The following is a 22,236-nucleotide window of genomic DNA, read 5'->3' on the forward strand; positions in this document are numbered from 1 at the left end:
ACCTGCCACTGTTAGCCTAGCAGTAGAGGTTGCAGTGCCCACAGCATTGGTGGCTGTGCAGGAGTACTGTCCAGTATGATTCATCTCAGTTTGCATCAGTTGCAACACTGCAACATTATCTACAAAGGACATGTGCACATTGTGGTCGTCACTTAGTGGCACGCCATCTTTATGCCAGGTCACAGTAATAGGCTCTGAGCCATTGAGTCGACACATAAATTTAAGGGGTAAGCCAACGGGGTGCTCAATGTCCTTTAATTTTCTTGCGAAGGAAGGTGGTCGTTTACGCTCTGGAATAAACCAAGTAAAAGATAAATATGTCCCAGGAAGCAATGGTTTTTGATAGTTTTGCAAGAGAAAAAGCACTAAAAAAACGTTTGGAGCAAGCTAATATAAAATCATCACCTTGAACTGTTAAGAGAGCCTTTGTAGATGCAGTTCCTACACTGTTTTCTGCCTTGCAGATATATTCTCCACTGTCACTGCTAACTATTTTGTTGAAAATGAGTGTAGCAACATTGTCTTTAAAGAACACTTTGTACTCAGGAGTAGACCTGAGTTTTGTATCGCCTTTGTACCAAGACACAGTAATTTCTGGTGTTCCAGCAACGTGACATTGCAGTGTTGTGTAATCCCCAACCGACACCTCAAGAGGTTCCAAATGTGTAACAAAATAGGGAGGTTCTAAAAAAGAAAAGCAATTAGACAAGCTCATTAATAGTGCCAGATCTTGGAAAGCACACATTGGAAAGAATAAGCAAGAAAAAGAAGCAAAGGGAACACACACCTAGGGTAGAGACTACAGCCTCACAGACATCTCTTCCTGCCTCATTTTCAACATGGCAAGTGTATTCCCCTGCATCCTCTTTGGTGCTCTCAAGAATCTCCAGGATGCAGGACTTTTCTGTGGTGGTTATGCTACACTTCTTAGACTGAGTGACAGTGTGGCCATTCTTCGTCCATGTCACAGAGATGGGCAGGCTGCCTGTGTAAGTGCCCTCCAGGATGATGGGCTTGCCAGGCTCCACATATTGATCACTCAGTTTCTTCACAAAGACAGCTGGCTCTAATGAATGGTAAGAAGCCACAAGTGTTGAGCACAACATTACAAGTGGAGGGAAGGGAACAATATCTTAGAGTAAATAGAGAGCTGCAATCTCTACAAACCTTTTACTATAAGGTGTGTTGTACAACTTGCCCTGCCAGCATCATTAGTTACTAGGCAAGTGTAGTCTCCACTTTGGAGAGGAGAAACATCGAATAACTCCAGCTCCACAACAGAGTCCTCCAAGTAGATATTGCATTTATCCCCTGGCACAAGTTCATTGGCCCCTCTAAACCAGTTCACCTTAAAAGGAGGGGTTCCTCTGATAACACCTGTAAAAGTGATGCTTGTGCCTGGCAAGACATCCAGAGGCTCAGGTGTCCTCTCAAAAGAAGGTGGTTCTAAACACACAAGAGAAAAAGAGAGATGAAGACAGGTTGCTACAGAATAACCTTGGTGTTTCTACACACCACCTGAAGATGAAGAACAATATCTTTACTTTCCAGTGCATAATTTCCCCACAATATTCTTACAAAAGACTATAAGCATTTTCAAGAGAAAAAGAGGAAAGAATAGCTCAGAGAATTTGTTGACTGTCGTATACTGACCTTGCACAGTCAATGCAGCACTGCATTCATCTGAACCAGCTATGTTGGTAGCTTTACAGGTGTAAGTTCCAGTATCTGAGGAGCTAAGTGAATTCACTTCTAAAATACATAGGTTATCTGAAAAGGAGATTTGATGCTTATCGCTACTGACTAACTTAAGTCCATTTTGGAACCAGACAACAGAAATAGGGGGTGAACCCGACACTTTACACTCCAGCAGCGCTGAGGAACCCAGGACACAAGGAGTTTCCTTTAGCTTTCTTGTGAAAGAAGGAGGAATGATTCGATCTGCATAAGAAAATATAATATATTCACAGTTAGAAAGAAAAAGAAGGAAAGACTGGAGGAAAAGAAAGAGAAAACAGCCAAAAGGAATTTTTCATAAAAGATAGAAGACTGCCCAACCAACCTAAAACATCAACTGAGGCTGTGCAACTGCTTTTCCCCACATCGTTCTGCACGGCAAAAGTGTACAATCCGCCATCTTCCTTTTCTGCATCCATAATTTTAAGTGTAGATACTTTGTTGAGGAAAGTAATTCTGTATTTGTGGCTGCTGGTCAGCTCTTTTCCATCCTTGAACCACCCAGTGGAAAGCTCTGGTGTGCCTGCTACTTTGCACTCCAAAGTACAGGAATCTCCTATAGTAACTCTCATTGGTTCTGCTTTCTCTACAATGACTGCAGGCTCTAGAAGGAGAGATAGGCAACACGTATGGTGAAAACCTGATTTGACCTGTAGTCGCTGCAGGTGTCATAGCACTATAAGATAGGACTTACACATTTGATAGTAAGGATATCTCTGTTTGTTGGGCTGAGCAATGTTTTCAGCTCCATTTTCCCGCCTTTTATGCTACCCTGGCCTGGAGATTCATACTCTCCAAAATGACATAAAGATATTTTGGAATTCCTTGGAGTGAAATGCACCTGTCTGATCCACTCTAAGGAGACCTGAGTAGAAGATGGGACTGTAGTCAACTAGATCCCAAAACAGAGTAGGGGCCTGTGGTTCCTTTCACTCTTATTACTGGATGACTAGAAATAATTCCTGACTACTGCTTTCTGGGAGTACAAGGATTATCTGTTTTGGTTGTTCTGCTCAAGAGTCATAAGCAAAGCATGCAGCTGACACTAAATCACCAAGTTCCTAACTTAAGAAGATCTTTTAAGAACTTGTGTTTGTTACCAACCTAGAACAGTTAAGGTAGCCATGCACTCGCGACTTCCAGCGTCATTTCTAATCTGACATACATATTTTCCAGCACTGCTTGTCTCCGTGCGTGTGAGTTGTAAAGTTGCAATGTTCTCCACAAAGGTGATCCTTGTGTTTTCACTTTCTCTAATGACTTCCTCCTTGTCTTTAAGCCATTGCACAGATATGGGTTGGGAGCCCTCCACTCTTGCTTGTAACTCTATTGGTTCGCCAACCACAACAGTCACACTGTTTATTTTTGTCAGGAATTTTGGTGGTTCTGGACAAGAAATATGCAGTTGAAGTAAACAGAGTTTTTGCATAAGAGAAGAGCAATGCAGTGCCATTGGGAGCACTGCAGAATGCATACATGCTGATATCTTACCTTTCAACTTCACAGTGCAAAAACAAGTGTCACTTCCTACGTCGTTCTGAGCTTTGCACTGATATTCACCAACATCTGCAGCTTCGACATTAAGAATGTGAACGCTTGTATGGTAGTTTTTGGCTGTAACCTTGTATTTCTTACTACTGCGGATTTGTCTCCTGTCTTTGTACCAGGTAACGTCAAATGGCGGTGTTCCTGAAATCTCACATTCCAGGCTAACCTCAGTCCCTTTGAGCATGTCTACTGGAGAAGGCTTCCTGCTAAAGACAGGAGGTTCTACCAATGGAAGAAAAAAGCATTTTTAGAAAGGAATCCGGAGTTATTTGGCTAAAATACAGTTTACTGATACCAGTTTTCCACAACAAGACTGCTGGGAAAATCAATAGAATGGGAAAGGACTTTCCTCATTTTCTGGGCACACCATGAAATGCTCTCTGACTACCTTGCAGGGAGGTGAGCAACCAGCACCAGGCCTCTTAGCATTGCTGTAGCAAAGGTAAACTGAAGAGGTGACCCGAGGCAGAGAGGATACTGGTCCCTTTTAGCAGGTAGTGGTCTCAGATGAGGATCAGTATATGACACTACTCAGAGTTTGGGTCTGTTTTTTTATTCAAATTTCAGACTATTCTACCAATGCTTCATGATAGAACAGATCCCACTACAACATGTCTTGGATCTTGGCAGTCATGGAGTGGAGGAACAGCTAGCTTAGAAAACACCTGCCTAAGGACAACAACTTTTTTGTTTAGGCTCTAGCAAAAGGGGAATGGGGACTTCAAGAAACAAACAGGACATGAAGAAAAAGGCAGTCCCTGAACTAATCTTATGTTCCTGTGGATTACTGAGCAAAAGAAACCATCAGGGGAAATTAACAGGATATTAACAGGATGTAGTCAGAAAAAAGAGAACTGCTAACCTTTCACTGTAACTTTGGTGCTGCAGCTGGCCTTGCCGGCAGGGTTGTGAGCTTCACAGATATAGTCACCACTCTCCTCAGTGCTGAGATAATTCATTTCAAGCACGGCCACAGAGTCAATGAATGAGGTCCGGAATTTTTCACTGGCAACAATTTCATGGTCATTTCTGAACCACACTACTTTCATTTCTGGAGATCCACTTACTTTGCACTCAAGCCGGGCTGAGTCACCCTGCTTGACTACTTTTGCAGCCTCTAGCTTCTTAGTAAACTTGGGAGGTTCTAAAAAACCAGAAAAGTGGGGTCAGGAGGTCTGAATTAATATTGAAAAGGAACAAGAAGGGAAAAGAACAAGTCAAATAAACACAAGTTGCAAACACAGAGTAGGGAGTTCCTTTGGTCATATTTCAAAGAGCACAGAGGTGGATGGACTCAGTAAAAAGAAAATAAAAGAAAAGAAAAGAAAAGAAATGGGCAAAAATATGGCACCACAATGAGAAAGAGCGCACACCTGTTACCATCAAGGTTGTAGTGCAAGAGTCACTGCCAACATCATTTGAAACGTGGCAAGTGTAGTGTCCACTCCTAGAAGTATCCACTGAATAGAGGGTTAAGAACCCAGTCGACCCTTCGATCCCAATGAAGCAAGTTGGTCCAGATACAAGTTCTAAATCTTCTTTGAACCACTTTACTGTAAAAGGTGGTGTTCCTTTTAGTGTGGTCTTGAACTCCACTGTGGAATCTGGGATGACTTGCTGGCTTTCAGGTTTTACTAAGAAGCTTGGTGGCTCTGTGTTTTTTAAAGAAAAGAAATATTCAGTTACCACAGAAATGCCTAATAATGAAGAAAAATGAGTTAACTGAAGGAAGTAGAGACACTGTAAACTTAAGAGGATAAAGATTCACAATAAGAAAATGGAGACAGTAAGATTTCAGTGTTAATATTAAAAAGGTGTAAGACTATGTTAGCTGAAGATTTAGAGTCCTTTCCCAGCATCTATCACAGATAAGAAGAAATGATCAAAGAGTTTCAAACCTTTCACTGTCAAGACAGCACTGCAAGAATCGCTTCCAGCAACATTGGAGACATTGCATGTATAATTTGCTGTGTCTGCCAGTTCTAGATTTGCAATCTCGAGTGACATGGTGTTCTCGTGGCACAGGCTTCTACATTTTGCGCTGTCCATTATTTCTTTTCCATCCTTAAACCATTTTGCAGTAATAGGGAGTGACCCAGAGACTTTGCACTCCATTCGGATAGAAGAGCCCAGAACAGTATCCTTTTTGGTTAGCTTTTTGATAAAAGAGGGAGGAATTGATTGATCTGTCCAACACAAAAAAATGGAAAAAGCGTACAGATTACCTTCCTGCTTGCCTTTCACAAACACAGATTTTCTTTTATCTCCTCACGGCTAGACTGGCAAATTTGGCAAATGACAGTACAAACCTAGCACAGTCAGAACAGCTTCGCAGGTGCTACTTCCAAAGTCATTTTCAACCTTAAAACCATATGTACCACTATCCTCCTTTGATACAGGCTCAATCCTGAAACTGGCCACATTGTTTTCAAAACTCATCGTGTAGTATCTGCTGGGAAGGAGCTGTTTGCCATCTTTGTACCATCTTATTCGAAGTTCTGGTGTCCCCTCCACAGTGCACTCCAAAGTCACAGGGTCTCTTTCAGTGACTTTAAGTGATTTAGCCTTTTCTATGATCCGTGCAGGCTCTGAGGTACAAAATGTACAAAAATGGCAATTAGCTACAAAGAAGGAGCCTGACTTCCCTAGTACTCCTTCAGGATGAGCTCAAAGGGGCTACACACCTTGTACAAAAAGCAAAGCAAAGCACTTCTCAATTCCAGATTCATTCTTTGCCTGGCAGGTGTACCTCCCTCTGTGGCTGAGGTCAACGTTGGTGAGTTGCAGTGTGGCCACACCATTCTCAAAGGTAATATGGTGGTACTTGTCTTCTTCCAGTATTTTGTCATCTTTTATCCATGACACAGATAAGGGCTGAGCACCTGCTACAACGCACTGGAAGAATGCAGAACCCTTCAAAACGCTAGTGACGTTCTCCAGCTTCTTGACAAAGGACGGTGGTTCTGTAGTGTGGTTTTGTTAGTGATTTGGAGGAGAAGCCATATAAAGGGAGAAGGGGAAAAAAGAGATCATATAAGGTCATCCAAGTTATTACACTATAACTAGGGCACTGAATGTTTGGGGTACGCTTCCTAGGGGGCTGACCTTTCAAGCTGAGCCTTGTGCTACAAGAACAGCTCCCTCCTTCATTTGATATAATGCATTGATATTCACCAACATCCGAGTCATCACAGTTAGTCACATTAAGAGTAAACACTGATTCTTTGGCCGAGATGGCATATTTCTTGCTGCTAAACATTTCCTTATTGTTCTTCAGCCATTTCACCTCAAATGGAGGAGTACCAGTCACCTCACACTCGAGTGTGGCCTCCATACCCTTCACCACCTCAGTGGGTCTCAACTCCCGAACAAATGTTGGAGGCTCTATAAAGAGAAACAGGGAGAAGGTGGAGAGTAACCTGAGAGGATGAGAGGAGAAAAGATATCTCCATTCCATCATGCCCACTACATGGTGTGGCTAGGTGAGGGCAAGATGGTCACAACCAACCTTTCACTTTCAGCTCGATGCTGCAGCTCTCAGTGCCTGCGTCATTGCGGGCTTCGCAGACATAAATCCCACTATCCAACACTCTGGCTTTAGTGACTTTCAAAGTGGCTAAACCGTCTATGAAGGAGATGCCATACTTAGCTCGGTCAGTCACTTCATTCCCATCCAGGTACCAGGTGATGTGGATTTCTGGCGTGCCTACTACCTGGCACTCGAAAATGGTGGACTGTCCTTCACGCAAAGCTATTACAGGAGTTGGCATCTGAATAAACTTGGGGGGCTCTAGAAGATGGACAGAAAAGGTGAAGCTTTATAATAATGAAAGTAGTTTGGAGAAATATAGGGATTTTCTCCCTCCTTCACACACATTACAAGGAAAAATCAGAAGCAAAAAGATGAGAACATTGGGTTGCACACCTTTCACAAACAGAGCTGCTTTGCAAGTTGCTGTCCCCACATCATTGCTTATCTGACAAGTATAGTTCCCAGAATCAGAAGTCCTAGCTGAGAAGAGCTCCAGCACACTAGAAGTGTCATCTTTCCAGACAGAGCAATTGGCTCCAGAAAGGAGCTCTTGGCCGTCTTTAAACCACTTTATCTGTAGAGGAGTAGAGCCTTTCACCAACGCTTTGAACTGAACCCTAGCATTGGGCACAACCTCTTGAGACTGGGGTTTTTCCACAAAATATGGCGGTTCTATAACATGTAAAAAAGAAGAAAGAGGATTACTGTGAGACAGAAGAACTTCAAAGTTATGAATTAGAGGCCTAACACTAGAGAGAGAAGAAAGATCTCAAACCTTTGACTGTTAAGAAACCACTGCATTGGTTGCTTCCTGCCTTATTTGTTGCCTCACAGGTGTAGGAGCCACTGTCCGTGCCTTCTAGATTATTGATTTCCAGGAAGGCAGTATTATCATGGAAAGAGTATTTGTGCTTATCACTTGCTGTTATCTCTTGGCTGTCCTTATACCACTGGATGCTTATAGGATGTGAACCAGACACTATGCACTCTAGGTGGACGAAAGATCCTTTAATGCTGTCCATTTTCTTGAGCTTTTTGGTGAATTTAGGTGGTATAATGAGATCTATCCAAGACAGAGTAAAAAGACAAAGTATTAAATTCAGCTACAGTTGTGGTAGATCTCATCTCGGGAGAAGACAATATGTCTGTAAAAACAGTATTAAAAGACAGCCCATACACACCTAGGACGTTAATGCTGGCAGAACAGCTACTGCTCCCAACATCATTGTGAACCTCAAATATGTATTCCCCACTATCTTTCTTTTCTGTATGCAGCACCTTTAGGACTGAGACAGTATCCGTAATGCTGATCTTATATTTTGGGCCTAAAGTCAGTTCCTTGCCATCTTTGAACCACTTGGCTGTAATATTTTTAGTTCCTGAAAATTTACACTGCAAGGTTGCTGGGTCTCCCTCAGTCACATCTATTGACACGGCCTTGTCCACAATCGTAGCAGGCTCTGTTGCGAAAAGGGAGATAGAGGAGTGTGTTAAGGGCATTTGTAAAAGTCACAACTGTCTTAGATCACTGCAAGCACTCAGAGACTAGACCAACCTTTGACAGTCAACAGAGCAGAACACCTCTGAATTCCTGCCTCATTTTTAGCCTGACAGAAGTATTTCCCATGGTGTTTCAGCTCAATAGACCTCACCAGAAGAGTGGCAATATTGTTCACAAAGGTCATTTTGATATTGTTATCTTCAATAACTTCATCATTGTCTTTCAGCCAGGACACAGTGATGGGCAATGAGCCTTTAATGGCAGCCTGAAACACAACTGTGCCCCCTCGGAGGGAGCTAATGTTTTCTATCCTCTTCAAAAACTGCGGGGGCTCTGGTAGGAAGAAAGAGGCTAAGTAAGCACAGGTCTGATGCACAGCAGTGTGGCATGGAAACCACACTGGGATGAGAGTGTGCCACTGTCATTCTGCAGCTTGCACTAACCTTTCAGTGTGACCTCCGAACTGCAGAGGCAGGTTCCAACATCATTTGTTACTCTACACTGATACTCGCCAACATCAGAAGCATCAAACCTGAAAATGTGGAGGCTAATGAAAGATTTCTCAATGCTTATTCTGTGCTTCTTACTGCTCCGCACAGGTTTATCATCCTTCACCCAAAATACTTCAAAGGGAGGCGTGCCAAGCACCTCGCATTCCAAAATCACATCAGAATCCTTTAAGACTTCCATGGATTGAAACTCCTTGCTAAAATAAGGCGACTCTACAGTGCAAAAGAAAAAAATGCAGTTTGTATTAATCATGCTTAGGAAGTCTGTAAAACTGCATAGAGTTTAAAGAGACAAACTGGCTGGGATGGTGGTTGTCACACACACCTTTGATTGTAACAACGCTGCTGCAAATATCTTTTCCAGCATCATTTCTGGCCTCGCAAATATATTCTCCACTGTCTTCAGTCTCAACCTCCATAAGATGGAGTACTGCTGTGGATTTTGTAAAAGACATCCTGTATTTGTCACTCTCTTTTATCTCCCTATCATCCTTGAACCACGTGATTTTAATGTCAGGGGTGCCAGTGACTTTACAGATCAGCTCAGCATATCCACCTTTCTTGACCAGATGGGTTGGCTCTAGCTTCTCCTTGAAGGCAGCAGGTTCTGTAGATTTAAGAAAAGTGTTCAGAATAAAGAAGGCATCAAAGAGTGCCACTGGGATCAGTCCAGCAGCTGAAAGAAGCTAAAAAGAGAGTGAGAATGCAAACCTTTTACAAACAAGTTTGCACTGCATGTTACTGAACCAGCTATATTGGAGACTTTGCAAGTGTATTTTCCCGAGTCTGCAGGTTTGACTGCATAAAGCTCCAGGTAGCTCGCTAGCGCCTCTGTCATAATGTAGCAGGCTCCTCCCGTCATCAGCTCACTTTCATCCTTATACCATTTCACCGTCAGTGGCGTTGTGCCTTTGAATGTGCTCTTGAAACGTACGGTTGATGCAGGCAGTACATCTTTGGATTCTGGTTCTACAATGAAGCTGGGTGGCTCTAGATTGCATTGAAGGGAAACAATTGTGAAGAGTAAGAAAGACACGCAGACTGCACTGTGGGGAAGATAAGTATTACCATATGAAAAGAAAAAGTATGCAAGAAAGAAACACAAAACAAATTGCCAAACCTTTTACAAACAAAGTGCTACTGCTGTCTTTGCTACCAGCTGAGTTTGTGGCTCTGCAAATGTAAACCCCAGCATCACTTGTGTCTAGATGTTTTATTTCCAAAGACGCTGACCCTTCTGCAAAGTGTACTGTGTACTTGGCACTTGTAGTGATCTCGGTATCCTGCTTAAACCAAGAGACGGTCATTGGAAGAGATCCAGAAATTTTGCAGTCTAGGCGGCATGAGGCACTAATGACACTGTCAATATTCTTCAGTGGTTTAGTAAAGAAGGGAGGGAGCGTGCGATCTGTTGGGTGTGAAAAGAAAGCAACATGTGAGCAAAAGAGAGGCTCAGTTCTGCTTCTGGGTCTCTCAGGCTCAGAGCAGAGTAGCAGGGCTCTTTACAAAGAGTCAGTACCAACCTAGCACAGTAAAGCTGGTAGTACAAGAGCTGATCCCCACATCATTGGATATCTCAAAGGTGTACTCGCCACTGTCTTGCATTTCGGCAGTATAAAACTTGAGCTGAGCAATGTTATTTTTAAAGCTGATCCTATATTTCTTGCTGGCAGGTAGTGGCCTTCCATCTTTGAACCATTTGGTTTTTAGCTCTGGAGTGCCCGTGACAGTATACTCCAGAATGGCTGGATCCCCTGCTGTTACCTGAATCACTTCTGATTTGTCAACGATTTTGGCAGGTTCTACAACAGATTTAAAGAACTGGTGTTAAGGACAAAAGGGAATTGCTCTTCTTCTCATGTAGGAGACATCGCAGGGGGTCAAAGGGCTCCTACACTGACCTTTAACTGTTAGTTCTCCAAAGCATGACTGACTCCCTGCATCGTTCTCAGCCACGCAGCAGTATTTGCCACCAGAGCTCAGCTGTACACCAGCAATTTGCAGTGTTGCCAGGCCATGTTCAAATGTCACTCTCACTCTGTTGTCATCTTGAACAATGTCTTTTCCCTTCATCCATACCACAGAAATAGGCTCTGACCCTTTCACCACAGCCTGTAACATAATAGTATCTCCAGCCAGAGCTGTCACATTTTCAATCTTCTTAACAAAAGATGGTGGTTCTAGTTCAAAGAAGGGAGACAAAAAGAAATACTCATCTGCTACTGCATCATGGCATGAAACCAGCTGCTCAAGGATTGTTTTATAAGACAGTGTGTGAAGCACATGGTGCAATCTGGCTAAAGTACAGGCATGGGTAAGAGCTGCACTCCCCTGCTGTGAGATTAACACCTGAACCTTTAAACTCGGTATCTGGGATGCACTAAGGTAGCTTTCAAATTCAGAGGTTAGACGACAGGTAGAGGTAAGATGTACACAAAATTTTAAGAGAAGACGACGACACTCTTCCCCTTGCCACCCTCCCCCATCCAGCCACAAATCCAAAGAAATGACATTTCAAGAAACAAGAGGTCCTTGACAATCCATGCAGTAAGTGGAAAGAATTTTCTCTCTCCAACTGACCTTTCAAGATGTATGTCGCACTGCATATGCATTTCCCAACTTCGTTAGCTATCATACACTCGTATTCACCGACATCTGCACTATTAAAGGAGGACACCTCCAGAGAAATAACAGACTTCTGAGAGGTCAGCCTGTACTTTTTACTGCTGCGAATCTGTTTCTTATCTTTGTACCAACTAATCTCAAATGGTCCAGTGCCAGCAACCTCACACTGAAGGACGGTGTTTGTTCCCTTCACTACCTCTGCTGGTTCGAGTGTTCGGATGAAAGAGGGAGGCTCTATAAAAGCAGCAAAAAAGAATTAGTCACCCATGCCATAAAAAGAAAGGCTTTTCCCAAGAATTCGACTGGCAATGGCAGGAAGAACAGACCTTTGACAACTACTTCTGTGGTGCAGCTGTCACTCCCAACCTCATTTACAGCTTCACATGAGTAGCTCCCACTGTCATCAACTTTCATCTCGGAAATATCTAATATAGCCACAAAATTGACAAAGGACATCCTCTGGGTGTTGCTTTCACGGATTTCCTTATTGTTCTTGAACCAAGTAATCTGGATTTCAGGAGACCCTTTGACTTTGCACTGAAGGCGTGCAGAGTCGCCTGGGGTCAGTAAATAAGATGGATCGATCTTCTTCACAAATGACGGTGGTTCTGAAAAAGGGACAGAAAAGAAAAGAAAAGAAAAGAAAAGAAAAGAAAAGAAAAGAAAAGAAAAGAAAAGAAAAGAAAAGAAAAAAGAAAAAAGAGCTTGAAATATGAAGCTTTGAAAGACTGGTTACTAACAGAGGAACAAAACACAACTTTAGAAAAGATCAGCATAATCTTTGCTGAGCCGCAGTTCTCACAGTCTCTCCAGCCCTCTGCCTCCATCTCTCCCCTGCATGCAGGAGCAACCCTTTGAGTTGGTTGGCAAAAGACATACTGAAGTATTTGTGCACTACTCAGTGCATTCCACAGTGCACTGTAAGACAAGGGGGAAACAAGCAAGAGGTGAATGGACCTGATGGAAGGTATGAGAAGAGTTCACAGAATCACTTCAGCTGGGGAAAACCTTTTACCTGCAAAGGAAAAAATGGGGAACCCAGAAAGAGCAAAGGTAAAGGGGGTCTAGGACTATCTTACCTCTGACTGTGACGCTGGCAGAAGAGGAGCTGCTTCCCGCCTCATTTGAAGCAGTGCATACATAATGACCTGAATCCTTGAGCTTAGCTAGAGGAATCTCAAGCGAGGCTATTTTGTCTTCAAAGTAAATCTTATAATCTTTGCCTGGAGGGATTTTGTTTCCATCCTTTGTCCACCCTACAGTTACTTTCCTGTCTTCATCTACCTGACATTCAAGACGTATTTTTTTATTGACTGCTGATTGTACAGACTGCAAAACTTTAATAAAGTGAGGCTTGTCTATAATGACCATTTCAGCCTGGCAGATGTCAGCCCCAAACTTGTTGGAAGCTTTGCAAGTGTAAACCCCTCTGTCACTGACAGTGAGAGAAGAAATTTCTAACACATGCTTATTTTCCACTTTGGAGATCTTGTGGTGGTCCGAAGGTAAAATGGTCGTGCCATCTTTCTGCCAGGCGATGTCAATGACTGGAGTCCCCGAAAGAGTACACAGAAATCTGGCACTTTTGCCCACAAAAGTAGTGATAGATTCCGGTCTGGTAATAAACGTTGGTGGAAACGCTTCTGCAAAACAAAGGAGTTCAATGTTATCTAGAGGTGAGGACCAGAGCTAATGCTGTCTCTCCATATTTGCCAGGAAGCGAGAACAGGAGGGGTTGGTTTGCCATTAGATACCCTAAAGCAAAAGAGGTCAACAGTGAAGGAGATAAGAGGTGTTAAAGATAACCAATTTTTGCTTTAGGTTTTATGCTTCTTGGGTCTGTATATTGCTTGAGAGCTTGAAGGCATTTTGAATCTCTGGAGTGATGTACAAACTCAGGAAATGAGCGGAAAGCCAGAGCTTCCTTCCCCAAGACTGAGAAATTTGCACACCATTCTCCCAAGATTGCCAAGTTTGTACACTGTGAGCAGTCTGTGCATCTTTCTTCAGTCTGGCACTTAGCAAAGACTACGTACAAAATCCTCACACAACAAGAAAAGGTGAAGTAAGAAAAATTGTGAATGCCCACAAGATATTAAAAAAAAAAAAAAAAAGGTAGTAAATTTCATGGTTCTCAATAGACTGAAAACACCTTTGAACTCTCTTTTGTTTATTTAAGATGATCTGTTTCCCCACCCCCACCCCCTCCCCACACACACCGTTCCCATCCAGCCATGACACACAGATGTTCAGGTAAGCAGAACCTGTCTTGCAAGTATAGCTGCAGGGTAAATGTAAGGTGCTAGCATAATCGTACAATGATAATTACACTAAAGAAATGTGATTTAAGAGCTTATTGTCTGAAGGCTAAATAAACCTTCCTGAAGAATGTATTAACAAAGCAACCGCATTCTGTTGAAGATCTAATTCTTCACACACTCTCTTTTGCCATTCTTACTTCCCTCCTGAAACTTCTACTCTCTTTCCCCTTTCTGAGTATGGAAAACACCTAAAAGCGGCATTCTCAAAATCAAGAAGCCCTACTGAGTAAGGGCCCTGGTAAGTAAATTGATGAAAGCAGTACAATATATCAGGCCATTTCGCAGAAAAGGAGAAGGGCTTGGGACTTACCAGTTACTGTCAAAACGGCTGTAGAGCTTACACTGCCGTATTGGTTGGAAGCCTTGCAGCTGTACTCTCCACAGTCAACAACCTGAGGCCTTGGGATCTCCAGTGTAGAGAGGTAGTTGGAGGTGCGAATGGAATATTTGTCCCCGTCATATATCTCTCGGCCAGCTTTGTACCACTGGAACCTGACATTGGGAGCAGTCTCTGTCTCACAGGTAAACTTGGCCACGTGGTTTACTGCCACCTCCAGGGATTCAAGTCTTCTCCTCAGGATTGGAGCAACTGAAATTAGAAGCACAGAGTGACTCAAAGCCCTGCCTGCTGGCATTTTGGAAAGTAACAGTTAGTGAAGTAATTGACTTTAAAAAAGACAGGTGATTTATTAGCAATCCACAGAAAGTGACTAAAAGAAAAAGAAATCCTGCAAGAAATGTAAGCAGCATTAGCCTCAGTGGACAAATAGTGTTGTGGCACATAATGGCATCAGGAAACAAAGCGGTGATCCTGGAAAAACTGGAAAAATGCAAAATAGCAAGGTGTAATAACAATGTGCAGAAACAGCGTGATACAAACATATACCACTTTATCCTGGAGCAGTGAGAAATTACAGTGTGAATGAGAAATCATGCTAAAACAGTGCAATGACTCTAAAGAATGGGTGCTGTCCTGACCTTGATTGTATGATAACATGAAGCAACTAAGTGCATCACCAAAGACTGTGAGTGATGAAATACTTTAAAACATGGCAAAAGGAGATGGTCAGAAAGGGGATGGCCCGATTAGTATTGCGATGACATAGTATCATATCTATATCCACAGATGCAGTTACATAGGGTCCAGTTTCATTAGTACGGCAGTGAATTAAAAAGGCAGTATTATATCTCCATAATCCAACCTCTTTTAACAACTGTGAGTTTTGCTGCTGTTGCTGTTTTTCCACCTTGATTCAGTGCCTCACAGGCATACTCTCCTTGGTGTGTCTCCTTACACACTTGGCTGATTACTAGTGTGTATGTGTCCTGATCTTGCAAACACTTGAATTTGTGGCCTGAAGACACCAGTTTACCCTCAAAGTACCAATTCACCTCTCTGGCATTTGTTATCACAGACACCAGACTGACACTCTCCCCTTCCTCCACAACAGTGTCGACCAGCTTGTTGCATATGATGGGATAAATTTCTCTTTCCAGCGCATCCTCTAGCTTCCCATCTCTAGTTTCCAGACTCTCTCGGTTCTCTTCCTCACATATTTCCTCCCTTTTCTCCTTCCTTTTCAGTAGTTCTGTGGGTTTCTCAACTGGAAGACTTGCAGCGTCTACATCAGCAGTGGCTGCAGCTGCCCCTACATCCTTGATTTGACCTTGCCCCATTAGAACACTGATGGTTTTTGCAGGCAAAGGCTGTTCCAGGGGTATTTCTGCCTCCATGGTCCTCTTAGCCTGCTGGGGCTCCAGCTTGGAGTGATCTGTATGTGTGGCTTCATTGCAGAATTTTCCAAGGAGAAGTGGACTGGACTGGGCTGGCCAAGCTTTGGATTTTTCATCTGTCAAGAGATGTTTTTCTTCATACATAAGAGAATAGAAAGCCTCCTTCAGCTCTGTTTTCTGCTCAGCTGTCTGAATGTTGACTTCTCCCAGGGAGATGGAGATTTCTGTGGGAGTGGGCTCATCTGTGGTCACTATATAGGTGCACAGGGTGTATTTATGTTCCTTGGTGATTTTTATTGCCTGTACTTCAATGCTTTCTTTATCAGCCAACCATTCTGAAAACAGGAGGTTTTGCTCACTTACCACTGCAGCTTTCAGGGCATCTCTAATTTGAGGTTTTATATCTAAGGTGCAGCTCTTGGGAACTTGAGCAGTGAGCTGGCTCTCTTTGGTAAGAACTTGGCTTGCCTGGAGTTGGTGGACATGGATTGTTTCAGGAGGTTGTCTCCTTGCCCTTGGACTCTGTTCAGATGGGCTGGCTAGATCAATGGCATGTTCCTCCTCCAGGAGCTGGTTTTCTTCTGTCAGCAAGGGAAGTCTCACAGCCTGTCCTTCATGGATTCTTGCAGCAAAATCTTCCTCTGCTGCTTCTAGGGAAGAAATGCTCTCCAAGGGAACAAGTCGGTTCACAGTGCAGGCCAACTTGGAGGGAAATTTGGGTTCAGCCTTCAGCTCACCTTGCATTCCCTGGATGCCTTCTATATGCTGAGTGTGGCCACCATCTATGGCACAGCTCTCAGTGGTGGTTGGCACCTGTAGGAGGACTTGGGAAGCCTCTGTTTTTAGAACAGCCATCTGCTCTGCTGCATCAGGAACGACGTGCTCTTTGGGCAAAAGCATCTGCACAGCCACAGTCCCAAGGCAGCCTAGCAGCTGTGCCTCAGTTGTGCCTCCAGGCACCACACCCTGGGGACAAGCAGGTAGGGTTTCCAGTAGCTCTGCCAAGAGTCCGCTATTCTCTTTTATTGTTGCCACCTGGGCAAGCATCTCTTCTACACCCTGTACAGCCAGGCAGGCCGGTGGCAGGCCAGGCAGGATGTCCTCCTTGGGCAGCACATGCTCTGCCTGGCTTGTCTGGAGCTGGAGAAGAGTCGAGGGCTCCTGTACAGCCTCAAGGCTGAGTGATCCTTCCATGGCAGGAAGCTCAACAGCCTCCTCGAAGGAGAGGGGGCTTGGGTCTTCTGCAACCTCTGAGTGCTGCAAGGCTGGGCTTCGCCTGCAAATAGCATGATCCTCCAGCAGCACCAGGAGTTCAGCAGAACATGCTGCCTCGCCCAGGGCACTGAGTGCCTTACATGTGTAGATCCCACCATCTTCCTCCATGCACTCCTGTATGGTCAAGGATCCTGAGCCGTCAGCGTGGTGAACAACAGAATGACGCACATCAGAGAAAAGCTGCTCACTCCCCTTGAACCATTGCACATCTGGATGTGGCTCCCCAGCCACAGTGTACTCAAAGACAGCAGTCACACCCAGTGCACACTGCACGCTGTCTGGTGTCCTCACAAAGCGGGGGGCCCCTGGTATCTGGTGCCGCACACAAAGATGGGCACTGCATGCCGTCTCACCATGCACATTGCTGGCCACGCATGTGTACTCACCCTCATCCTGCACACCAGCATATGGGAGGATGAGGCTGTGGTCATTGCCAGCAAATACTAACTTACAGTTCACAGAGGGGGTTAGCTTCACACCATTGAAAAACCACTGGATTTTGGGTGTGGGGTTGCCAGTAACAGTAACAGAAAGCCTAGCTACATCTCCCTGCCAGATTTCAACATTTGAGACCTGTTTGAGGAAAACAGGGACACTGCCTCCATCCCCCATTTTCATCTCTGCTTTGCTGGAATAAACTGTTTTTTCAGGCTCAAATTCAAGTGTTTTATCTCTATCAGGCAATTGGAGGCTGCTGCTGTAACCTTCTCTTCTTCCTTCCTCAGCAGACAAAATAAGAGCACTAGAAATGTCTGTATGGAAAAAAAATGTTTAATTTTACTAAAATATTTAAGTGAACACTTGCAGATAGCAATAAACAATGAACAACAATACACAGCTCTGTTAGTTTAACTACTTTTGTATACCTGGAGGCATTCTCAATACTATACAGGAATTAACAATGAACATGAGACCCCTTTGTGTTAATTACACACCTCTAAGCAGAGAGACATGCTGTGCTGTCAGGTTAAAGAGAACTTCCCATTTGGATCAACATTGTGTGTCTCTTTAAACCTGGCAGCATGGTATATGGTTCGGACATATCCCCAAGAGTATCCAATCTAAAGTGCAAGTAACAATCTAGCAACATTGGTGCATTTCACAAATATAACTAAAGTGGTATGTGTCATACGTATTCACATGCACGATAATATGAACAAGTACAGCAGAGCAGTGGTAAGGCTCTGGTTCAATCCACACCACCACAAAAAAAACAGAATACCAGAATTAGGGAAGGAAAAACAAGACAAGGTTGTTTGCACACCAGACTTTCCTCTGGTGTGGTTAGTTCATCTCTTTCAACTCAATTATTTGCTTAATACAAGAGGTCACATCTCCTTACCAGCTTTATCCTGCTTTTATTACTAGACCTTTGTGGTTAAAATATCATTATTACTAAAACCGTGAGTTTACACTCTTACTTTTATGTAGTTAATTTAACTTGCACTTTTAAACTCCTCCCTGAAATAATGTTGCATATTAAAACTCCTGCAATACCAGAGAAAAAGATGACAAAGAACCTTCAGGTTTTTCTTTTCCTTGCCTATGTGGATTTAGATTTTTTTCTGCGTATTGGAGTACTTTGCTCTAACAGTGGTTTAAAAATGAGAAAAAGTCATCAAGGGAAGTGCGTGTTGTCCTCTGCAGACCCTTGACACTAAAAACATCAGTGAATTCTGCGATTTCCAGGAACAGAACAAAATATCCAGAAAAAGTACAATGCAGAGATAACATTTAGAAACCAATTCCTGCTGTCCTCATTGAGCCAAGCTTGTTCAGCTAAGCCCCACAGTATCTGGCACTACTGAGAAAACATTGGAGTTGTTAAAAACGAAAGAACAAAAGAACAGTGAGTGAACGAATGTCTCGAAGCACTCTAACGGCAAACCTCAATATGTTCTCAACTATGGCATCTGAAAGATCCGAAACATTTGAAATGATGATAATTTTTGCAGCATTCCAAGAACAAACACAGGAAAGAGCAAAAAATATCATGCCCAATTCTTTCTCATTGGCTTTAGTAGTTACTAACTTTCTCCAAAATATCTTAATATACATGAGACGATAGCAGAGTGCATACAGTGACTACCTGCAAAGAGGAGCTTAGGTGAAAAAGTATTACGCTAGCACTTTACTATTACCTACTAGCTTTGCTAAAGCCAGTATGGCAGCTTCCACGGAAATACTAGTGCTAGTGAATATGAGGACAAGGAATCATACAGGGTAGAATTGGGAAGAAAGTATAAAAAATGCAGAATGGAATCTTTGCTAATATATAGGCAAAGGCTTTACACAAAAGAATATGACAAAAATTAACTCATTTTAGGTGCTCCTGCATATTTAGGACAGAAAACCTGTGAAATGAATAAAGTACAAGAAGCGACGGACTTATAGATTTAACATATTTATTTCACAAGTTAATCATACTTGTTAACATTCAATATACATTGATGACAAATTGACATAATTCATCCCGATTTTAAGATATCTGGTTTGTAAAAATGAAGACCTGACAATGAAATATTGACTTTTGTAATTCTTATGAAAGCACAAAATTTTGAAGAGAGATGATCAAACATGGCTCTATGATATACTAATTGCCGCAGAGTAAGTTTATTCAAAACCAGAATTATTCCAGATTTATATCAGTGTAGCTTAAGTCAGACTTTGGCTCTTCATACACAATTGTGGTGCTCCTAGCCAATGTACGAAACTGAAGTTTAAAACAAGACTTCTAAATGTACGTGAACCAAAAACATTTAAAATAGAGATACAGATGCATGGCTATATATTTCAAGATGTGAACATAAATTTGGACCTGTTTGGATCTAAGGTTTTGGAGTAGGCCTGTCTCTACTAAAAATGTCTGTTGGTTTACGTGGAAATTAAATACGCTCTAATTGCTTAGAACCTGACCAAAGGCCCTCTGACCTCATCAGCTTTGGACCAAAAAGACCTTTCATGTCACAGCTGATGCATAACAAAACAATTCACAACAGCTTCCCTGGGAATCTCTGCTGCCCAGTTGGTGCTACACATCTGCACAAGGAATGGATAAGGACACGTTACGAAACAACTCTTACCCAGGACAATGTTGGGTCAGACACTCTCACTTCTCTCTCACACCACCGTTATCTATGAGAAATTGCAATTATCTCTGCCTATTAACCATGTAAAATCTGATAATACTTAGTATTTATTATAGGGTCATGAATGGGAAGAAACTAAAGTGATGCCCTGACAATAGTTTAACCATTCAGGTCATTTCCCCATGTGCTGGGTCATTAGAACTTGCCACTTCTGCAAGGGTCGTCTGGGCGGCACGATCGGACAAAGCGAGTCCTTTGATCCAAACTGTCCCCCAAAAAGTGATGGGATAGTCTTGAAAAATAATTGAGTCTTTGAGGCACATTAACCTCCATGGGAGAACACATCAAATGCAGGAATAAGAACATGCATTAAAATAACTGGGTGTACTACAGGAATAGTTCTCTCATATTTAAAATCGTCAAGCTCATTAAAGCAGTTTGAAAGGCAACTGACAGCAATTTTTAAATAATCTGAACCTCACATTACAAGTAATCAGAGCAAATATCATTTTTGTGTGAAGTAACATTTCAAGGCCATAAAATTTAGCATTCCACCTTGATATATAGGTTACTGGAAAGCTGGCATTAGAGAGCTGTTTAATATCTCCTATTAATTAACCAATAATTTTATATTTTTAAAATATTTGTTCAATCAATTTATCAATGTCTGTGTAAGATGGATTAATTTAATTATGATTTAATTATTTCAAATACTGCTGATTCTTCCTCCTAAATACTTGTATTGATTTAAATATATACTCCAATTGAGAACATTAACGTAAAAATCTTTCTGCTAAGAAAATGCCACAGATAGTATTTGAATGTATTCTATTTCTGGTCATCTTGACATATAGAACACTTAACTGCTACTAATGAAAAAAAAAAGGAATCTCTAGAGATTTAGTTCTTATGTTGAACAAGAATACTGCATAAAAATCTCTTGCTTTCTTATTACTATGCAATTTTTATGAACGACACCGGAATACAGGGACAACCAAGATTATTTTAATGAATTTATAGTTATATCATTGACTTATTATGCTCCCTCTCCTCTCCTTTTAACTTTTAAAGATACAGTACAAAATATGTTTGTATATTTATTACTTGGTAATAGAGAAAAAAAATCCTGTCCAGTCTCTACTAAAGCAAAACTTTTATCATCCCACTGAATTGCTTTTCTATGCAACATTATTCTATTGACTTTAAAAAAGTTGTTGGATTCCATGAGTTGGTGGAATGAGACCCATAGATTTAAGAGCTTTGCAGTGATAGAAACTGTAAATGTTTACAGGATTTGAATCAGAGATACTCACATTTTCTGACACAACATTGTGTGAAGGGGGAATACCAATTTTAGGAGTTCTTTCATGGAACAATATCCAAACTAAATAGCAAGTGTAAATTAGTATTCCACACCTTTAAGTTCCAAGAAAAAAGTGGTTTCTACATTTCCAGGTAACTTCTAGACTACCTAAAACCTACAGTAATTGCACTTTTACAGAAACATAGGAATATGTACAATACATGAAACAGATGAATCCTACATAAATAAGTGTCAATTAAAACATCTTTACAAGAACAAGTAAGGAGTTTGGGAGGAGCCTGAAATATACCTTGGCACAGAAAGTGTGCGGGAGACCAATGCACAGCTTAAATCTCACTTAAATTCCCCAAGGAAGGAAAGTTTAAGTGAGAAAGAAATATGCCCACATGGAGTGAATTTCACTCCTGAAGAGACGATAAACAATGCCCCTAAAACAAATGCTACATTTTTACCCACAGTGAACAGCAGCAGAAACGTATTGAGTAAAAAGACTGCAAAATTATGTACGGAAATCTAGTATAATGTTAACACAGCACAAGTTTCTGCAGTTCCTGCTCTGTTAGTAGCTATACATTTGTATTCACCACTGTCACTTTGGATCAAGTTTTTGATAGTAAGGCTATGACAACCTCCCTGCTCTTCTTGCACACTGTACCTATCCCCTTCCAACAACACCCCATCCTTGTACCAACTGACACTTGGGTGGGGGGAACCTGTCACAAGGCACTGGAAACACACTGAGGCACCTACAAATGTACTGTAGTCAGAAATGCGCCTGAGAAATCTAGGAGGAGCTTCTGCGACCTGGGAGTCAAAAGAACAGCTCTCCGAGTCCTCTGCCCGAAACTCAACCCATTCCTTCTTGGATGGCTCTGCAAACAGGTCCAAATTAGCATTGTCACACTCCTCCCCTTCCACTTCCTGCTCTTGTTCAGTCACTGCCACTGGCTGGACTTCTCTCTGCGAGTCGTCAGTGTGTGACTCAGACTCCAGCTCTACTTCTGCCTGGTCGCCTGGGGTCACAGTGTTTCTTAAAAGCAA

The 22,236-nt window shown here is 42.3% G+C and overlaps 1 protein-coding gene across 9 annotated transcripts in view; it reads right to left on the bottom strand.

Annotated features, from left to right (window-relative positions):
* TTN (titin) overlaps positions 1-22,236 on the bottom strand; it is a 242,512-nt gene that overhangs the window by 174,197 nt on the left and 46,079 nt on the right. For 8 of the 9 annotated variants that reach the window (XM_062578197.1, XM_062578203.1, XM_062578202.1 and 5 more), the window contains 2 exons: positions 14,976-17,534; positions 14,084-14,362 (listed from right to left, as the gene is read on the bottom strand). In XM_062578197.1, coding sequence (XP_062434181.1) covers positions 14,084-14,362; positions 14,976-17,534 — 2,838 coding nt within the window. The remainder of the gene's footprint in view (positions 1-14,083; positions 14,363-14,975; positions 17,535-22,236) is intronic. The other variant, XM_062578204.1, reaches the window with a different exon arrangement.

Source organism: Rhea pennata, chromosome 6 (assembly GCF_028389875.1).
Source record: "Rhea pennata isolate bPtePen1 chromosome 6, bPtePen1.pri, whole genome shotgun sequence".
Lineage (NCBI taxonomy): Eukaryota > Metazoa > Chordata > Aves > Rheiformes > Rheidae > Rhea > Rhea pennata.